This window comes from Octopus sinensis, linkage group LG11, assembly GCF_006345805.1.
Source record: "Octopus sinensis linkage group LG11, ASM634580v1, whole genome shotgun sequence".
In the NCBI taxonomy this organism is placed as follows: Eukaryota; Metazoa; Mollusca; class Cephalopoda; order Octopoda; family Octopodidae; genus Octopus; species Octopus sinensis.
The window spans coordinates 28,653,386-28,672,105 of NC_043007.1; the positions used below are offsets into that span (position 1 = coordinate 28,653,386).

Here is an 18,720-nt window from a genome sequence, read left to right on the forward strand (position 1 = left end):
CAGTGGTTAGATCATCGGACTCACAATCATGAGGTAGTGAGTTCGATTCCTGGACTGGACTGTGTGTTGTGCTCTTGAGCAAGACACTTTATTTCACGTTGCTCCAGTTCCACTCAGCTGTAGAAATGAGTTGCAACATCACTAGTGTTAAGCTGTATCGGCCCCTTTGCCTTTCCCTTGGATAATATCAGTGGCATGGAGAGAGGGGGCTGGTATGCATGGCTGACTGTTGGTCTTCCATAAACAACCTTGCTCTGACTTGTGCCTAGGAGGGGAACTTCCTAGGTGCAATCCCATGGTCATTCATGACTGGATGGGGTCTTTTTCCTTTATGCCAATAATGATAAACATATACACTGGTTCAGTATCGCTTCTTTCTTGTTATTCAGTTGGTTAAATATCTAATCATTTATTTTAAAATAGATTTTAAGATCTTCAATAAATACAAAAAAATATGATTTTCTTTAAAACGATGTTTTAATGTTTTAACAATGTTAATGATTCATTAAAACCATTTTTGATATTCTGTAACGAAGGAGGGAAGGAGTCGGATAGATTCTGTTATTAACGATATTATTTAATTATATGCTATCTGTCTCAACTGCCGTATACAATATTGTTTAATTATATACTGTCTTTACTGTTATATACTATATTATTTAACTATATATTATGTGTCTTTACTATTGTATAGTGTCAAACTAGTACCATTTGATCTATTTACAGTTGACCTTGTTACTTACCTGTCACGGTTCCAGTGGGATCTTGCTAAATATCCAATCAAGCAGTCATTACGTAACATTGCTGAAATCATCTCAAAGGTAATTCATTCTTATCTCCAATTACAATTAATCAAACATAGTTTCCATTTCCTCTACAAATGCCATTTTAGAGAAACATATTGAAACAGCTTGCTCCCTCCCCTTTTCTATGTATTATAAAGAAGCTTGTATCTCTTGCTAACCATCCGAGACTACCAACAGTTTTGCTCTGCTATAATCTTCTACAAAAATATCTTTACTTTTCCTCCATGTTGAAGTTGGACAGTTTGACAAGGATCTGATAGGTCCAAGGACTGCATCATGCTTCAGTGTCTGCCTTGGCATGATTCCTACTTTGGCCAAGATGCCCTTCCTAATACCAACCCCTTCATAGTGTGTACAGGATTCTTTTTTCATACCACCAGCACTATTGAGGTCTCTCAGCAGCTTGCAAGTCTACAAAATGCAAGAAACAGGGTTGGGGTGTCTTTCTGTCAGAAAGTAGGTTCAGGTATGAGAGAAAAGGTTGGGTATGGTTGGTTTTTGTGGAGGAGCTGCCTGGTTACTCACATTTAGGGGAGAGAGAGTAAGAATGGATTGGCGGTCTCTCCAAAGAGATACATAATGGTGATGAGGTGTCAAAGTGGCACTTCAAGCTATGAGATGTAGTAGTGGGTGGGTGTTATATATTCAAATATATTGTGTGTATGTGTGTGTGTGTATATACATATGTCATCATCATCATCGTTTAACGTCCGTTTTCTGTGCTAGCACGGGTTCAACGGTTCAACTGGGGTCTGGGAAGCCAGGAGGCTGCACCAGGCTCCAGTCTGATCTGGCAGTGTTTCTACCGCTGGATGCCCTTCCTAACGCCAACCACTCCGTGAGTGTAGTGGGTGCTTTTTATGTGCCAGGGGAGGCTGGCAGCAGCCACAATCGGTTGGTGCTTTTTACGTGCCACCGGCACAGATATGTATGTACATGTGTATATATATGTGTGTTTGTGTGTATATATATATATATATATATATATATATATTATATATATATATATATGTATATATATGTATGTATGTGTATGCATGTATGTATATATATATATATATATATATATATATATATATATATATATTTATACATGAGTTGTCTAAGAGTCCATAAGCCACGGTAAAGATGCACTCATATATCTGTTAATAGAGTGGGTGTGTTACCCAAAATGTACAGTGTTATAAATCCATCATGACCATTCTTATCAATCAATTTCATACAAGCAATAGAGAACAATCACCATATTCCCTTCCATATTGGCTAACTCTGATGAGTGTAAGGTTATATAATCAGATTGTTACCTAACACTCCATTGCATTCCTTGCGCAAAACTGATTAGTAAGATCAGCCGTGATAGAAATATAATACTATACATTTCAGATTCATCATCATTGTTTAATGTCCATTTTCCATGCTGGCATGGGTTGGACAGTTCAACTGGGGTCTGGGAAGCCAGGAGGCTGCACCAGACCCCAATAGATATATATATAAAATGAGTGAGAATATCACAAATGTACGATAGATAAGGACTTGATCATTGGTCAAACCAGATTGAATTCTTAAAATTCAATTATCTAATCATAAGGGTTGTAGTCCAGCGGAACAAGAGTTTTGTTTTAAGAAACACATAGCTTGAGCTGATTAAAATAAAGCTAAAAATGGACAAACATCAAAACATTTATAAATAAGTTACATAGATGCATTCACAGTTAAGCAGAAAGAACGAAGATAGTCCAGTGTAGACTTTTACAAATTGATATACATATGTTACATAAGCAAAAATACCATAAGCAAAAAGAAGAAAATCCATGGTAATGCTTTACAGCTGTTTCAGGGATTCAGTGACAAATTTATGCAATAATGTGCATTATGCAGACATGACTAAAACTATTGGCAATATGCCATGAATGATGCAACAAATTGATATATCACATTTTTATCATCATCATCATCATTTAACATCCGCTTTCCATACTGGCATGGGTTGAACGGTTTGATTGAGGACTGGCGAGCCAGATGGCTTCACCAGGCTCCAACCTGATCTGGCAGAGTTTCTACAACTGGATGCCCTTCCTAACGCCAACCACTCCAGGAGTGTAGTGGGTGCTCTTAAGTGCCACTTGCACGAGGGCCAGTCAGTCGGTACTGGCAACGGCCATGCTCAAATGGTGTTTTTTACGTGCCACCTGCACTGGCAACGACCTTGATGGAACTGTTAGCACACCAGGTGAAATACTTAGTGGCATTTCATCCATCTTTACATCTGAGTTCAAATTCCACCAAGGTCAGTTTTACCTTTCATCCTCTTGGGGTTGATAGAATAAGTACCAGTTGCATACTGGGGGTTGATGTAATCGACTTACCCACTCCCCTGAAATTGCTAGCCTTGTACCAAAATTTGAAACCAATATTAATTTCTTCTTTTCTTTGACCATGTAGCGACTCATGTGCTGTTCTCCTGTTTTTCTGTTCCTTCCTCGTTTTCTCTAGATTCTCTTCACCTATCCAACAAAGAGCCATGCTTGAAACATCATAGTTTCACTTATAATTTTCCATCTAAAACTTTCATCAAACATTCAACATATTCACTGTTTCCATGGATTTGACTTTTGTTGCTTTTGTTTTTGTTCTAGAATTCACTATTCGTCACCAATTTTCCTCTGTGTGTGTGTGTGTGTGTGTGCATGTGTGTGTATATGTTGATATTATTATCATGATGATGATATATTGATATATTTCCAGCAAGTGTCTCAGGTGGAATCAGACTTGAAGACTAAATCTAATGCTTACAACAGCTTGAAAGGAAACCTCCAGAATCTGGAAAGGAAAGCCACGTAAGTCCCAATATTTCTAATAAGAAAACATTATTTTGCTGATAATAACAACATTATGTTGACTTTAACAACAACAACAGCAAAAATTATCTTTCAGTAAAATATGGACTAACATCTCTTGTGATGTGAGTTAGTAAATATAAGTAAATATGTGTAAATATTACTGCATTTTACTCTACACCACTCTACTTTCCAATCCTGCCCACCACATTCTACTTTACTTTCCATTTCAGTGGAAGTCTGTTGACCCGCAATTTAGCTGATATTGTCAAGAAAACTGACTTTGTGCTTGACTCTGAGTATCTTACAACGTTGTTGGTTGTTATTCCAAAGTAAGAGAAATTCATTATTTTACACAACCATACCACACTTATATCACTTTTATATCACATACAAACACACTGTTATGCCACGTCTGTATTACAATCTTATATAATATCACAAACATATCTATAATAATAATACATTGCCGTATTTCATCACCTCTTTAATACACTATTACACGTATATTAACACATCTGTTATATATTGTTGTTGTACATCATCATGTCTCCATTCTCTTGCATCAACATTTTCCTACACATTCGTTAATACTTCATATCTATTGATTCCTTTTTGGTAAAAATATGTTCCTCTTCAACTTTTCTTAGTCTTTCCTTTCCAAAAACGTTTTATATTTTTGTTAACATTTTTGTTTTTCTACTTCAGAAATAATAATCAAGATTGGCAAATCAAGTACGAGACATTGACAGACATGGTCGTTCCACGTTCCAGCAAGTATGTCTCAGTTAGCCGTACTTTAGTAATGTTGTTGTTTGTTAGCTTTTATAGAATAAACAAAAATATCTTGTGGTTTTTATTCTACTCAAATTGCCTATACAGCTAAGCGCTTTATAGGTGCAAAACCAATGATCACTGTCTGATCAACTATAACAATCAACTTCCTAAAAAATTTATTATTGCTCGAGCTACTGATGATATATATATATATATGTATTATCATCATCATTTAGCATCCATGTTCCATGCTGGTGTAGGCTGGATGCTTTGGCATGGATTTTATGATTAGATATCCTTCCATAATACCAATCACTTTACATTATGTACCAGGTGCCTTTTTTTTCTTTTTTTGCCACCTGCACTATTGCAGTTGACATGCAGTTTGCAGGTCCACAAGCCTGGTGGTGGTGAGGTGGGGTCAACTCCATGCCAGCAGATAAAAGTATAAATAACTATGAGAGGTTTAGGTGGGAAGCAGAGCAGGTTCCTGTAGAGTGGCTGGCATGGCTATTCATATCTTGAAGGCAAAAGGGGGAAAGAGAAAGGGAGAATGATAAGTAGGTGCTGCAAGAGAGAGATAATTGAAACAGTGTGATATATATATATATATATATAAAAATACATGTGTCTTCTAGCAGACAGTTAATATGAGGGTTAGAAGTTTGAATTGAAATGAAGAAATAAGGAAAAAGATGCATAGAATACACAAATATAATTTTTGTTTATTTATTACAATATCATTAAAATTTGTAGTCAGTAGTAATTATGCATAGCGCCATTTCATTCTTTTTAGAAACCATCAGCATGCTATAACCTGAACTTTATTAATTAAATATTTTATGAAGCAAGACATTTCTTAGATATGGAAAATAATTACAGTATGGAAAAAATTCATAGAATATATTCCTTGAGGTGTAGGTATTGGTTTCAAGCTGGTGTTCCATAATAATAATCCCTTGTTATATTATGGAAGAGACATCTCTTTGTATACATAATGTCTTGACGATCATCAACGGTTTAAATGGATCAATTCAAAGTTTTTCAAGCAAGTTTTGTTCCCTAGTGGACAGTTCATAAAAGGGAGATAATGTTAGGCAGGATTACAAGATAGATACATACATACATACGTACATATGCATACATGCATGCACACATACATGAAGAATAAGGACAGACACGAGTTCATATTAAAGTTCTTATATGTGTTTTACAATTATTGTTTGGAACCGTGCAATAGATGTTGCAAATGCATATGGATGCTCAACCACAACAGATCCTTTATTGTATCAAGTTACAAATAATTATGCTTGATTATACAAGCTGACATTCGTCCCAGACTTGATCGCTGTAGAGATGGTGAGACTGTGACCCTTTGGCTTTTAAAGAAAAACTATTTGTGAGACTTAGCTTATAAAGTATGTTGTATGAACCATTATAGAACAATGTATGTATGAAAGGTCTACTTATAGATTATATGAACATATATTTGTGTGTGGATGCTAACTATTGTTCTCTTGCGTTTGTGCTGATGAAATAACTAATTTAAGGCTGTGTGTGTTGTAAATTGCTTTTTCCTTGGCTGAAAAATCAAAATTTAAAATGTATTTAATTGTATCTTGTTTTATTGTAGAGTTCTGTTTGATGATGGAGACAGTCTTTTAGTGTCGGTGACACTCTTTAAACGAGTTGCAGATGAATTCAAACATCACTGCCGGGAATGCAAGTAAGATAACACAATTGACAACACTTTCTCTTGTTATTCCTTTCCAAGGGAACAGCTTCACCCAGCCTCACAATTCCTGCAAGATCATCATCTAAAACTCAAATGATGCCTCTGTCAATTGCTCAGCCTCCAAGCTCTCCTGCCTCACAAACTACAACTGATTCTTTTGCTTCTTATTCAAAAAATCTTTGCCAACTTTGTGCATTCTTCCTTTCCTCCACTTCATAACCATGATGATTCTGTAAGCAGTATTCCTGCAAAGAAAGCCACTACATTAGCTACTTTTATGGCATCCAACTATAAACACACAACAACAACAACAACAGAGTTGGTAAATTCTGTCCAGTCCACTAGTAGACTAACCTCCAGCCACACATACATGCAGAGTAATTTCAAACCATATCAATGCTACCAGCCCCATCAATCCCTTCTATTGCCCTCAAACACTGCACCCCAAAGCTGGCACATTCTTTATTAATCTTTTCTCTCTCTCTCTCTCCATATATATATATATATATATATATATATACATATCCCTGCTATGTTGTATGCCCTAATCCCAAGAAAAGGAACCCCTCTGGTCCTACCTACTGTCACCCTATTGCACTGACTCAATGGTGATGGTGACATCTTTTTATAACTAGTATCTCCATGACTTCTGATCATCCCCCTCCCCTAATCTCTGCAGTATTATTTTCATAAAACCATATCTATTTGAGGTTTGCTCTCCAAGAGCATCAGGAAAGTAGAACCTTCAGGTTTGCTACAACTGCTTCATCTCTCTACTTTTACTGAACATAGTAAAAAGTTCCACAGACTCTGGCCTTCTTCTTCCCAACCCAAAAATACTTTGTCCTCCATTAACAAAATCTATAAAAACTCATGTAAGGGGCCACAGCTGAGCGCTGCAGCTCCCACAGTTAGAACTGCATTACCATTACAGAGATCCTTAACCACATCTAAAGAAAGGCCACTTATAAACCCATTCCAACCTCTGGACCTGTTGTGTCTCTTCTTGCTACCTTTTCTACTGCTACTACTGTGGCCTCTGCTCCTCACAGCAGCTGGTCTTCTTCCACCTCCACTCATACATTCTCCACTCATCTCTTCTTCTACCTCCAGTCAAACACTCTCCACTCACTTGCCTCTTTTCCTACCTCCACTCACCTCTTCTTCCACCTCCATTCTGACACTCTCCACTCACTTACCTCTTCTCTTCTCATCAATATATCCAATCTTTCTTCCCCTGAAATTCATCCCTCAGGAATTAGCCATCAACTTGCAACTCTTCAAAGGAAACATCAATCATATCGGTCACATCACTCTCATTAATCACATCAATCTCAAGAAATCTGTGATTACTTTTACATTTCTAATTCTCTTTTACAATCTTCTGACCCCTTACTCGCTGAAGGGTTCAAATGTTTACACTAATTTAAAAGAAATGAAATGCTGATTAATTAAGATAAACTTTTCATTAATGCCTCCCTCTAAGTCTCATAGATTGCTCAACTATTTTAGATTTTCCATATTGTGTTTTTCAGACAAGATTTTTAAAAATTTATCTGCAATAAATTGGGTTACACTTCTACAATCCACAAAAGATTTAAACAATTTTCTTCTGCAATTCCTAATGATATTTAATTACAAAAATATAAAAGGATTTTTTACATTGTGAATGACTATTAGGTCCCACCCAAGTAAAATAAGAATCAGAGGGGTCCATAGGTAAAAAATGGTTAAGAATTACTAATGTACACCATTACTGAAGCAAAAACTGCCCTCCGATTAACTTCACGTGTTTTCTTTTTTACATATTTTTCATGACTGGATTTGAACCTAGAACCTCTATTTCTAATGCAGGTTACATTCTTAACCACTTTGCCACTTAATTTGTCAGTAATGGAAATTGTGTCCAATGTGCAGTGGCTGTCCTTTGACTGTTATTGTGGTCTCACTTTCACCGTTCTGGTTCCATTCTGACTGTTACTAACTTTATTCCATATTGATAGTTGAGAGAAGAAACAATATTAATTTGCAGAAGAAATATAAATTATTGAATTAAAATTTCTGCTTCATTTTGTTTAAAATATTCTTCGTTAATATTTTGTCTTTAAAGGTGGATTTATTTATTCGTTGCAGGTTTTCTGTTCGAGACTTCACATACAATGAAGAAGAGATGATTGCTGGCAAGAATGAATTATCTAAACTAGAAGCTGACAAAAAGAAACAATTTGTAAGCAAACTCTAAAATAGTTTCGTTTGTCTCTAGTCTGCTGCATCCCTAGATTTACTTTGTGTTGACATCATCGTTTTACTATCCACTTTCCATGTTGGCATGAGTTAGGGGAGTCATCGCAATCAGCTCTTGTTCAGAGTTACTGCTCTCCTAGATGGGTTGCAGGGACCATGTCTTGCTCTGTGTTCTATTTAGACATGCCCTATCAATCACTTTACAAAGTGTAACAGTGACATATTGTGAAACCACCAGCACTAGAAAGGCTGTCGTATCCACTAAAGTGGTCGTTTTGACTATATTTTCTCTGTTCATTCCTCAACCATTTTAGAAAGTGCATTGCATGTGTTTTTATCAGAGCACTAGCACAAGACAAACAAGTCCTCACTACTCTGTATTAAGTCTATTCGTTTAAGGTAACATGACCAACAGAGGAATTACAGAAGATTGAGTATGATGGAAGCACTTGCCTCCCTCCCTACCTGCCAGGTCATTCACTCTTGACCTCCCTTAAACTTTCTGACCATTGATCATTCATATTGCTATTCATCTCTCTCACTCACTCACTCTCTCACTCACTCACTCACTCAATCACTCACTCACTCAATCACTCACTCACTCAATCAATCACTCACTCACAAGCTTTCCAAGTATTCCAAACAGTATATTTCCCTCTCTATTCCAACTAATAAGTCCTCCTGTATTCCTGCCACATATGAAACCCTATCTTCTTTCATTTCACTACACCTTGTTTATCCATATTTTACACCTTTTCTCCAAATTAAATAAACACTGCCATTTCCTTATCGTAGCAGGTTTCTCCTTCTTTTCTGCCAATTGAAATTTAGTCCTTGCTCTTGATTTTGCTTCCAATAGATTTGGCTATAAGAACTAATCAATTAAAACCACATAAAATGGTGATCAATAAAGCTAAAGCTATATACGTTTATATTAAACACTAGCAACATAGCCCGGCGTTGCCCGGGTATGTAAGAAACTTTGTCGATAAGCAATGCCCTTTACCTTTTTACCCTTTTTTGTACTCATTGAACCGTTATTTTGTAAAATCATGGTCGGTCTCAAAGTGATATGGTTTTGTCGATTTCTCCCAATACTTGTTAACTGCATTGACAAAAGGTCGTTAGTTTGACATTTAATGCAAACTTGATGTCCAACATCGGTGTAGGGAAATTCTATGTGAACTTTCAAAAAATATCGCAGAAAGATCGGTTTGCCATGTGTGCCACATATGATGTAATTAACCGATTTTTTCCAGTAATAACGTATCCTATTGGAATCAAAAGGGCCATATAGCTACTTGGAGCAGACATGATGCTCGCTGTGAATTTCAAAAAAAATTCCTGCCAATTTGTTAAAGATATTGTCGAAAATATATCATCTTGAATTTGAACGCGATTTCCCAAAATGGCATGATTTTATCGATTTTTTTCTGATGGTAAGGTATTGCATGGAAAACTAATGTCAGAATTAAGTTCCTTAGGGTAACATTAAGCTTCACCATGAGTTTGGTGAAAATTGATTGCAAGTTGCGAAAACTACAACAGAAAATGTGTTGCATATGAAAAGCTTAGATTCTCGACCCCATGTCGAATTTATCGATTTTTTTCAGAACTGGGAGAACTTTTCAAAATTTTCGCTGCGTTCATTTTGAATTATGACATTGGGCTATGTGTGTGTCAAGTTTCATCAGAATCGGTTGAAAGCCGTGGTCAGGGTGAGGGTACAACCTGACAGGCACACACACAGACAGACATACAAACTGCCTTTTATATATATAGAGATGTTTGTGCACACTCAAACAAGAAAAAATCTTTGCTGTGGTAACTGTCTTGAGAGAGAAATTCTCTTTATAGACAGTGTGAAAATACACTAATCTGGGCTATAAACGGCACTATTAGACTGTGGGATATGTATTTCTGTGATGTTACACTTCATTGGCAGCAAGCTAAAGCTGTCATTCAATACACTGTCTTTAAGGAGAATTTCCCTTCCAAAACAGTTACTGCAGCGAAAGTCTTTTCCTGTTTAATATAGATATATCCAGCTTTATTGTGTGTGAAGTCATCAACATACGAGAGTTAACCTTGTACTGCTGTTATAGTTTGTTGGACAAAATAATAAATAGAAGTGCGTGAGGACTGAGGAATCCCTGACTTCATTCCTGGATATGCCTTTTACATGGTTTGTACACTTCTCACAGTCTATTAATCGACATCAGTGGTGACCAGATTACAGAGCATGCCAACCCAACTCTTCTCCAAATCAACAAATACTAAATATAGAGCATGCTCTTAGTCAAGTTCTTCTACTGCATTTATTTCATTCTGATGTCTTCTTGTACTACCTGATCAACTCTGCCCTACTCCACTAGATATTTTAATCATGTTGCTGGCCATCCCTCATAGACCAGGTACCTTTCCTATCTTCATATCTTTAATTACTTTATCTACCATACTGCTTAAATGGATTACCCTCACACACACACACTCTGTTGTGTCGACACCTTTTGTTTCCTGTTCATTCTCCTCATTTAGTAATCTCTTTTAATAGCCTTTCAATGCATCTTTCTTACTGTTGTAAGAGAAAGTATGCCATTGCCATTTCAAATCCAACAAGGTTTTCATTTTCTAATTTTCTGCTTTATTTTCAAAACACTTCATGCCACAGAATTTTGGCAAACCTTTTACTTTCTGCTTCTCCCCTCACTAACTACATTTCTTGTTACTTTATATAATTCTCTTCAGCCTCCTTCCTTCCTGGCTTATTCTGGACTGTTCTTAGCTTCTATAGCCTCTGTCTACTGCACTATTCCAGTATCATGTCATTCTTCCATCTGGCAGCAGCCTTACAACATTCATAGATCTGGTTTGGTGCCCTCAGTGCAGTGTCTCAGAGGAATTCAACTCTCAGTTGTCTTCATCATCATTTAGCGTCCGTTTTCCATGTGGTCTTCCATGCTGTAAATTTCCATCTCTTCTTCCTTCATGTCAAATGCTTCAAGTAGAATTTCTCTGAATCTCTCTAACTGTTTGATGGTTCTTTAAGCTTTCAGTCTTCCTTCCCTTGTCTAATTCTTACTCTGAATTTACTAGTCTATGGTCAGTGGTACATTCTTCACCAGGAAAAAACTTTAGCATTTGTCTATCTCATTTCCTTGTGAGAATGAAGTCGATCTTTCTTTGGCGTTTGTCTGATTGGTAGACGATCAAGTGACAAGCCTGTTTCCTGAAGTTGGTACTGAAAAAATTGTCAAATCATTTTTGCATTTGTTTCCTTCAACAGCACAACTCCAGGAGTGTTGATTCCACTTCATTTCTTGAACCAAATCCACAGGCCTCCATACATACAATGGAATCCACCATTATGTTGTTCGGTATGACTGTTAATATGTAAATGTATTTTTATGGCTAATCGGTCGTATTACAAAACTGATGGGCACATCCAACATTGTATGGATTGGTGGTACACCACCAGTGTTGTGTGCTACCCCGTGTTTGGTAAATAAACCCTTAATGTGTGGCTGCAACTAAAGGTACATATCTAATTAATGGTCATGAGTTAGACCACTCAGTATTGGTTGGAAATACCCGTCAATTTCTGGTAGATACCCTGGTATCACTGTCATGTGTTGGTGTCTGTACTTATAGATTTTTTTGTAAACTCTACATTTTATATTCCTTTGTTTTATTAGGGTCCCTTGGTGAAATGGTTGAAAATAAATTTTGGTGAGTGTTTTGCAGCTTGGATCCATGTGAAAGCTTTAAGAGTTTTTGTTGAATCAGTCTTAAGGTTTGTATAAAGTACTTCATTCATTTATTTTATTCATTTGGAATTATTTGGTTGTTTGCTGTCATATATATGTGTGTGTATATACACACACACACACACACACATTTGTGTAGTTGAATAAAATTTGGATTAAATCCTCATAATATGCTATGCAAAGCTCATCCATAGTTATTGGCAACCAGATGTCATCATATAGTTGGAATGCTCTTGTCACTGGATATGCATCTGGAATTCCATAGAATCCGTTGAGTTTACACAAAGAGATCGATAAGAGAAAACAGATTGAACAACGTTCTTTATTTCAAATCACAACAATTATTTCCACGTATCATTACTCTCGTAATCCGTTGGTGAGATGATATAATTAACATGTTGCACAATCACTGTCATCCATTAAAGTTGGAACATGTGGTTTGTCTGGTGGTGGTTTTGAATTTGTCCTTCATTATTTCACTTTGTGCAAGAATTGATACTGTTATTTTCAGCAATTTGCAAACAAAACTAACCCATAGATATAGTGACAGACAAAACACAGAAACAAACAAACAGACACAGAAAAAAGAAAACTCCCGTCTCAGGAAAACTGTAAATTGCAATTCTATTTTCATGATCGTATTATTGAAAAATAAAAAATGAAATTAAGTATTTAGAAATAATAATGTATTGTAATGTATTGTAATGTGATTAAAGTGATAAAGACAGAGCATTTCTGTGCTTGTGGACTGTTTACTTGAAAATGATCCAAAGTACGTTCTGCCTGTTACAACAAAGCATCCAGTGCCATTCCACTCGTGCCTTCCACTCCTGCCTCTCTCCTTTTTTGAAACATTAAAAAAAATAAATTTGTAGGTAAACTCTTCCCTTCATACTTACATATTCTTTCATATATCCACATACAAGGTAGTGCATATAGTTTTATATATACACACACATATATCTATTTATATGTGCTCACATATATACTTCTTACATATATTCTTACTATTTTTAAGCAGAAATATATATGTATGCACATTTATATATATCATCATCATCATTTAACGTCCGCTTTCCATGCTAGTATGGGTTGGACGATTTGACTGAGGTCTGGCGAACCAGACTCCAAATATATATATACTGTTATGAGCAACAAAAATAGTTTTCATTCAAAATAGCAATCTGTGTATCATACTTAAGGCAGATACACCATTGAAAACTTGATAAACTGCAGTATTCATCCTGAGGCAACATCTCTTATAGACATTAGTCTTTAAAAACAAAAACAAACGAAGACACAGAAATCTATCTGTAGCAGACAAAAATTGCCCCACAGCAATGGTGTCATTGCTAAATGGGCATTTCTGCCCTTTGGGCTTTGTCAATAGCAAGTATCCACTGGCAACTGCATACAAAATTACTGATGTCATAATTAGCCAGCAGGCTGAATAAAATTTCATTATGTGCAACAAGCAGTATTAGTTAAAAATAGCAATCTATATATTGTACCTAAAGTAGATACATCATTAAAAGCCTAATAAACTGTGGTACTTGTCTTTTATTTACAGTACAATCTTTTGTAAGTGATCTTTAAATTAATTCAAACTGTTTTCAATTCAGATATGGCCTACCAGTCAATTTTCAAGCCATGCTTCTACATCCTCACAAGAAGGCACAACGTCGCCTGAGAGAAGAATTAAATAAACATTATAGTCACCTTGACAGTGCAGCACTTGCTGGTAATGATGTAAGCATCTTTGGTGATTTATTACTTTTTCAGTGTTTTCAAGTCTCCAAATATTTATTTCAATAAGTCTCAGCAACAGAGAAAGGAGGAGGTGGATCAGGGCTCAACTCAAGATGGAGGTTGGTAAAATTGATGTGGTTGACACCTGACGGAAGGGTTTGGTCTGAATGCCTACTGAAGACATCCAGAGATCACAGGGTGGTTTTAAAGTTCCGTTCACCAACACACTTCAACCAGTGGTTCACCAATATAAACCCTTTGTCTCTTCTACTACATCAGCCACTACCTCCACCACTTCTACTACTACTACCAATACCATCACCTGTGTACCACTCAAGTCTCCAGGCGTTACCATTAAGTACCCCTCCATCCTTCTCTCTACCCAGACTTCAACTGTTATGAATTCAAAATTAAATTAGCTAAAAGGGGTACCGTGGGTGCTTGAAACTGCTGTGACCCATACAGCATGTTAGGGCAGCCACCTGCAGGTTCCATTGATTGGATCAACTGGAATACTCGACATCGTGGCCATTGGAGTGGACAGTTTATACGAGGTCAGCAGGGAAAATGAACAAAACAGTTGTGAATTTCACTGTCTCAGTTTCTTATCACATCAGTGACGATGTTCTCTCAGGCAACATCTAATCAACTATCATACAATCTAAGTGAATCTTTATGGCCATTGTCAGCTCATCTCCACAGTGACTTCCCTTGACCAGTGGCACGTAAAAAGCACCATTCAAGTGTGGTCATTATCACTACCGGCTCCCGTGCCGGTGGCACATAAAAAGCACCATTCAAGGAATAGTTGATGCCAGTGCAGCCTGACTGGCCCTTGTGCTGATGGCACATAAAAAGCACCCACTACACTCTTGGAGAGGTTGGCATCAGGAAGGGCATTCAGCTGTAGAAACCTTGCCAGCTCAGACTGGAGCCTGGGACAGCCTTCTGGCTTGCCAATCCTCAGTCAAACCATCCAACTCATACCAGAATGGAAAGTGGACGTTAAATGACAATGATGATGATGATGATGATTACTTTGATAAGAATTATAATAAATTATTATCATAAATAATGCAATGTTATTTTTTTCAACAAAGTTATTCTTGATATTTTTAATTATTAATTGATCCGTATCTGTCATCACTGTCATTGTCATTTTATGTCTGCTTTTCTATACTGTCATGGGTTGGACTGATCTTACCCTGCACAGTAACCCACCCTCTTAATAGCCCTTGGTTATGTTTTTGTCAGCTCCAGTATCCTTAGATTAGTCTTCCTTACTTCCACATCTTGGATAACTTCACACTTCTTCCCCCAGCTGTCATCCATACCAGTCACTCTATTGCTGGTTCTCCTGGTATCCATTTATATATCTTTTTTTCTCTCTCTCTCTTTCTCTCTCTTTTTTTTACATGCTAACAGAAATTGGGCAGTTTGTCATAGTCTGATGAATCAGTTCTTATTTAGAGTTACTGCCCTAGTAGATGAAATAGGAACACATCTTGCTTATATCTCATTTGGGACGTGGTTTCTTTTCCTAGCACCAACCACTTTTCAAAGCATACTGGGTACATTTTATTGGGGCCCCCAACTCTAGAAAGGTTGTTGTCTGGTACACTGCAAGACAAAAGGATTGTCATTGCTCTATGGTTGTCTCTATTGAAGGCAACTTGAGCAACAGAGGGAGCATATGATGGGGAAGAAGAAGGAGAAATAGAGAAGTGATGAAGAGAGAGACTAATGGTATGGATGTTATGACAGGGACAGTCATAGTATAAGGGGAATGAGAAAGAGACACTAATGACAAGAGAGAGGGGTGAGGGAGGAAAAGCTGTAAAAGGGGACCAGCAGGAGTAAAATGCACAAAAATAGTGATGAACCTATGAGAGGTATTACGCAACCAATGCAGGTTACTCAGGGAAACTCTCGACTGACTTGAAGAGGAAATAATGATGTCAGACTCAGAACCTTCAACCTTGGCTGTTTTAGGGCTAAAATGTTTATTGGGCCCTGTAAAAATAAGCAGTCAGCCAAATATGTGGGATGCAGCTTATGTAACAAAATGGAGCATTTTGCCAAAGTACATCAATCTAGCAAGAAACTCGCACCATTTCCCCATCCTACAACCTCTCCTCTTCTTCTCCATTGTTCTTTGCAATAACTATTGTTGTTAATAGACTAAACAGCAAAATAGTGGTTGCCCTTCTTGATGATGGCAGTGCAAGAAACTTTGTAAATCATGTATTTGTAGTAAAAGACAAGACGAAACACCTACTTGATAACATTGCAGTGGCTTCTGATTCGCAAACCAAGTGATGGATTTTATCCCTTCTGTCATTTGCCTTTTGGCACCAGAAACAGTGGGCACAAAAAATTTAAGTGTTAGCATCTATTTCTAGTATATAACTTAGATTTTGAAGGAAGATACTGAAAAACTATGATCTATTGAAACCCACACTATTGCAGTTCATCGTCCTGATCCAAAAGTAGAAATTATAGTACTCAGGTGTTGAAAACTTTGGCCCACATTTTAATATCATTTAGCATGTGGTTGACACCTGACAGAAGGGTTTGGTCTGAATGCCATGAAAAAATGTGTTAAATCACCCAACTGAAGACATCCAGAGATCACAGGGTGGTTTTAAAGTTCCATTCACCAACACACTTCAGTCTGCCTTTTACTCTGAGAGAGAGAGAGAGAGAGACCTTTTGTTATTAACAGGAGTAATAACTAAGCTTTTTCCAGCTTACCATTCTAACAGCTATTGTTTCTGAACAACTTCCTCCACTGCTAATTAAGTCAGCTAGGTAACATAAACTATCTAATAATTCGTAAAGATCCTCCTGGGTATTTCAGAAAGTCTATTTCTGATATGCTCTTAGTGCTTATGGCTCCTACCATCTGCCACAGACAAAGTTTTTTTTTCCGTCTGTTAATCTTCCTGTAGTTCCACTGCACATCTTGTGTGTCCTTGGCTTCCACTGACTACACCTGTGGAATTTCCTCCCACACCTTTTCTACATATTGATCAAAGCCATTTTACTACTAAAGGAGTAGCAATTTATTTTCATGCTTACCAGAACTTTGGTCTTTACTAAGTTAATTTCAAGGTCCTTTGAGCTCAGATTTTGCTTCCACACCTGAAATTTCTTTTAATTCTCCTACAGATTCAGCTCTAAGAAGGTTAACAGCATAAGAGTTTCCATAGACAAAAGTGTTAAATTTCTCTGTTAGCCTGGCAGACTATGATGAATAGTAGGGAACTGAGAATCAAACCCTTCTGAACTCCTATCTGCACCCTTAATTCATTGCTGTACTTGTTGCTAAAGCTTTCACATTACTCATGGCATCCCTGGACATGGCTTGTATGGCTCTCACAAGTCATTTACCGATTCCTTTCTGAAAAGAAAAAAGATGTTAGAATTTTTGATTCCCCTCACTTGTTTAAAATTTGCTTTTTTTCTTCTTCTTGTTTTTGTTGTCCATCATCATCATCATCATCATCATCTATTAAGTGAAAATAGTTGTAGTTGGCCTAAACTATCTTTATTTTTGTATTTCTATATTTTCAGCCAGCTGTGGACATACCAGGACTGAACATGGGTCAACATGAATATTATGCTTACGTTTTCTACAAGATTAATCTAGACATGTTGGACAGCAACGCAAGGTTCTGAGGTGGTTATGGCCAGAAGATAAACAAGTCTGAAACTTTCACAACATTCCATAAACAACTTTGTGAATGTCACTGATTTCTGCTGTGTACAATAATAGTGTATGAACACTACAACAGTGTGTGTGTGTATACACAATATACACACCACCCATAGTACACACTTCTGAGAGCATGCAATAAAGACTTTACCATAATATCTTGTTTTACTGAGAGACAGGATTAGCAAGTAGGATTTTCTCTTATGGATCAGTTGTGGTGGTGGTGGTGTGGGGTGGGGGGTGCTCAGTGGTGTTTAGAGTAGTTAGCAGTCGACATGCCTCCACTCTTCACTTATTCATTATTATCATGATTATCATTGTTATTATTATTGTTAATATTATTATTATTAATCCTATTGTCATCATCGTCATCCTCATCACCAGTGTTCCCTAATAATGGAGTCAGGTGTAATGGTGAAAGATTTTGATAATTTCAACTCTCTTGTTAACAACACTTTCCCCCTTTGTTTGTTCTGTTTTCTCATAATCCAGATGTGATTATTATTATTATTATTATTATTATTATTATTGGTGTTTTGAACAAATTTATAGTCAACAAATGGTTGTTATAGCTCTACTGGGGGTGGGGGAGTGTCCAAATTCTTGACAAAATGAATCTATTGTGTCATTAATGATGAATTGTTATAAGATATCAATTAAAGGAACTGATTAAAATATTGATTTCCTTTTTCGTTTATCAGTCCCCATTAATTTTACTTTCTTATTTCTTTACTGCCCACCAGGGGGCTACATACAGAGAGGACAAATGGATTAAGTCGATTATATCGATCCCAGTACATAACTGGTACTTATTTAATCGACCCTGAAAGGATGAAAGGCAAAGTTGACCTCGGCGGAATTTGAACTCAGAACGTAGCGGCAGACAAAATACCACTAAGCATTTTGCCCAGCGTGCTAACGATTCTGCCAGCTTGCTGCCTTTAATTTTACTTTCTACTCAGATTTTTCACACACACACACACACACACAACACACACACACACACACACAGTGTAAATTCAATGAAGAATAAAAAAAGTCAACACAAGAGGGGCAAGTTTTAACAAATATACTCGGTTAATGCTTT

The 18,720-nt window shown here is 36.8% G+C and overlaps 1 protein-coding gene across 2 annotated transcripts in view; it reads left to right on the plus strand.

Annotated features, from left to right (window-relative positions):
* Window positions 1-18,311, plus strand: part of LOC115217330 (V-type proton ATPase subunit C 1-A) — a 35,421-nt gene extending 17,110 nt beyond the window's left edge. For both annotated transcript variants that reach the window (XM_029786989.2, XM_036507267.1), the window contains exons 5-13: window positions 727-821; window positions 3,552-3,643; window positions 3,877-3,975; window positions 4,352-4,420; window positions 6,054-6,146; window positions 8,289-8,382; window positions 12,095-12,192; window positions 13,789-13,915; window positions 17,492-18,311. In XM_029786989.2, coding sequence (XP_029642849.1) covers window positions 727-821; window positions 3,552-3,643; window positions 3,877-3,975; window positions 4,352-4,420; window positions 6,054-6,146; window positions 8,289-8,382; window positions 12,095-12,192; window positions 13,789-13,915; window positions 17,492-17,596 — 872 coding nt within the window. In that variant the 3' untranslated portion in view covers window positions 17,597-18,311. The remainder of the gene's footprint in view (window positions 1-726; window positions 822-3,551; window positions 3,644-3,876; window positions 3,976-4,351; window positions 4,421-6,053; window positions 6,147-8,288; window positions 8,383-12,094; window positions 12,193-13,788; window positions 13,916-17,491) is intronic.
* Window positions 18,312-18,720: the final 409 nt, after the last annotated feature.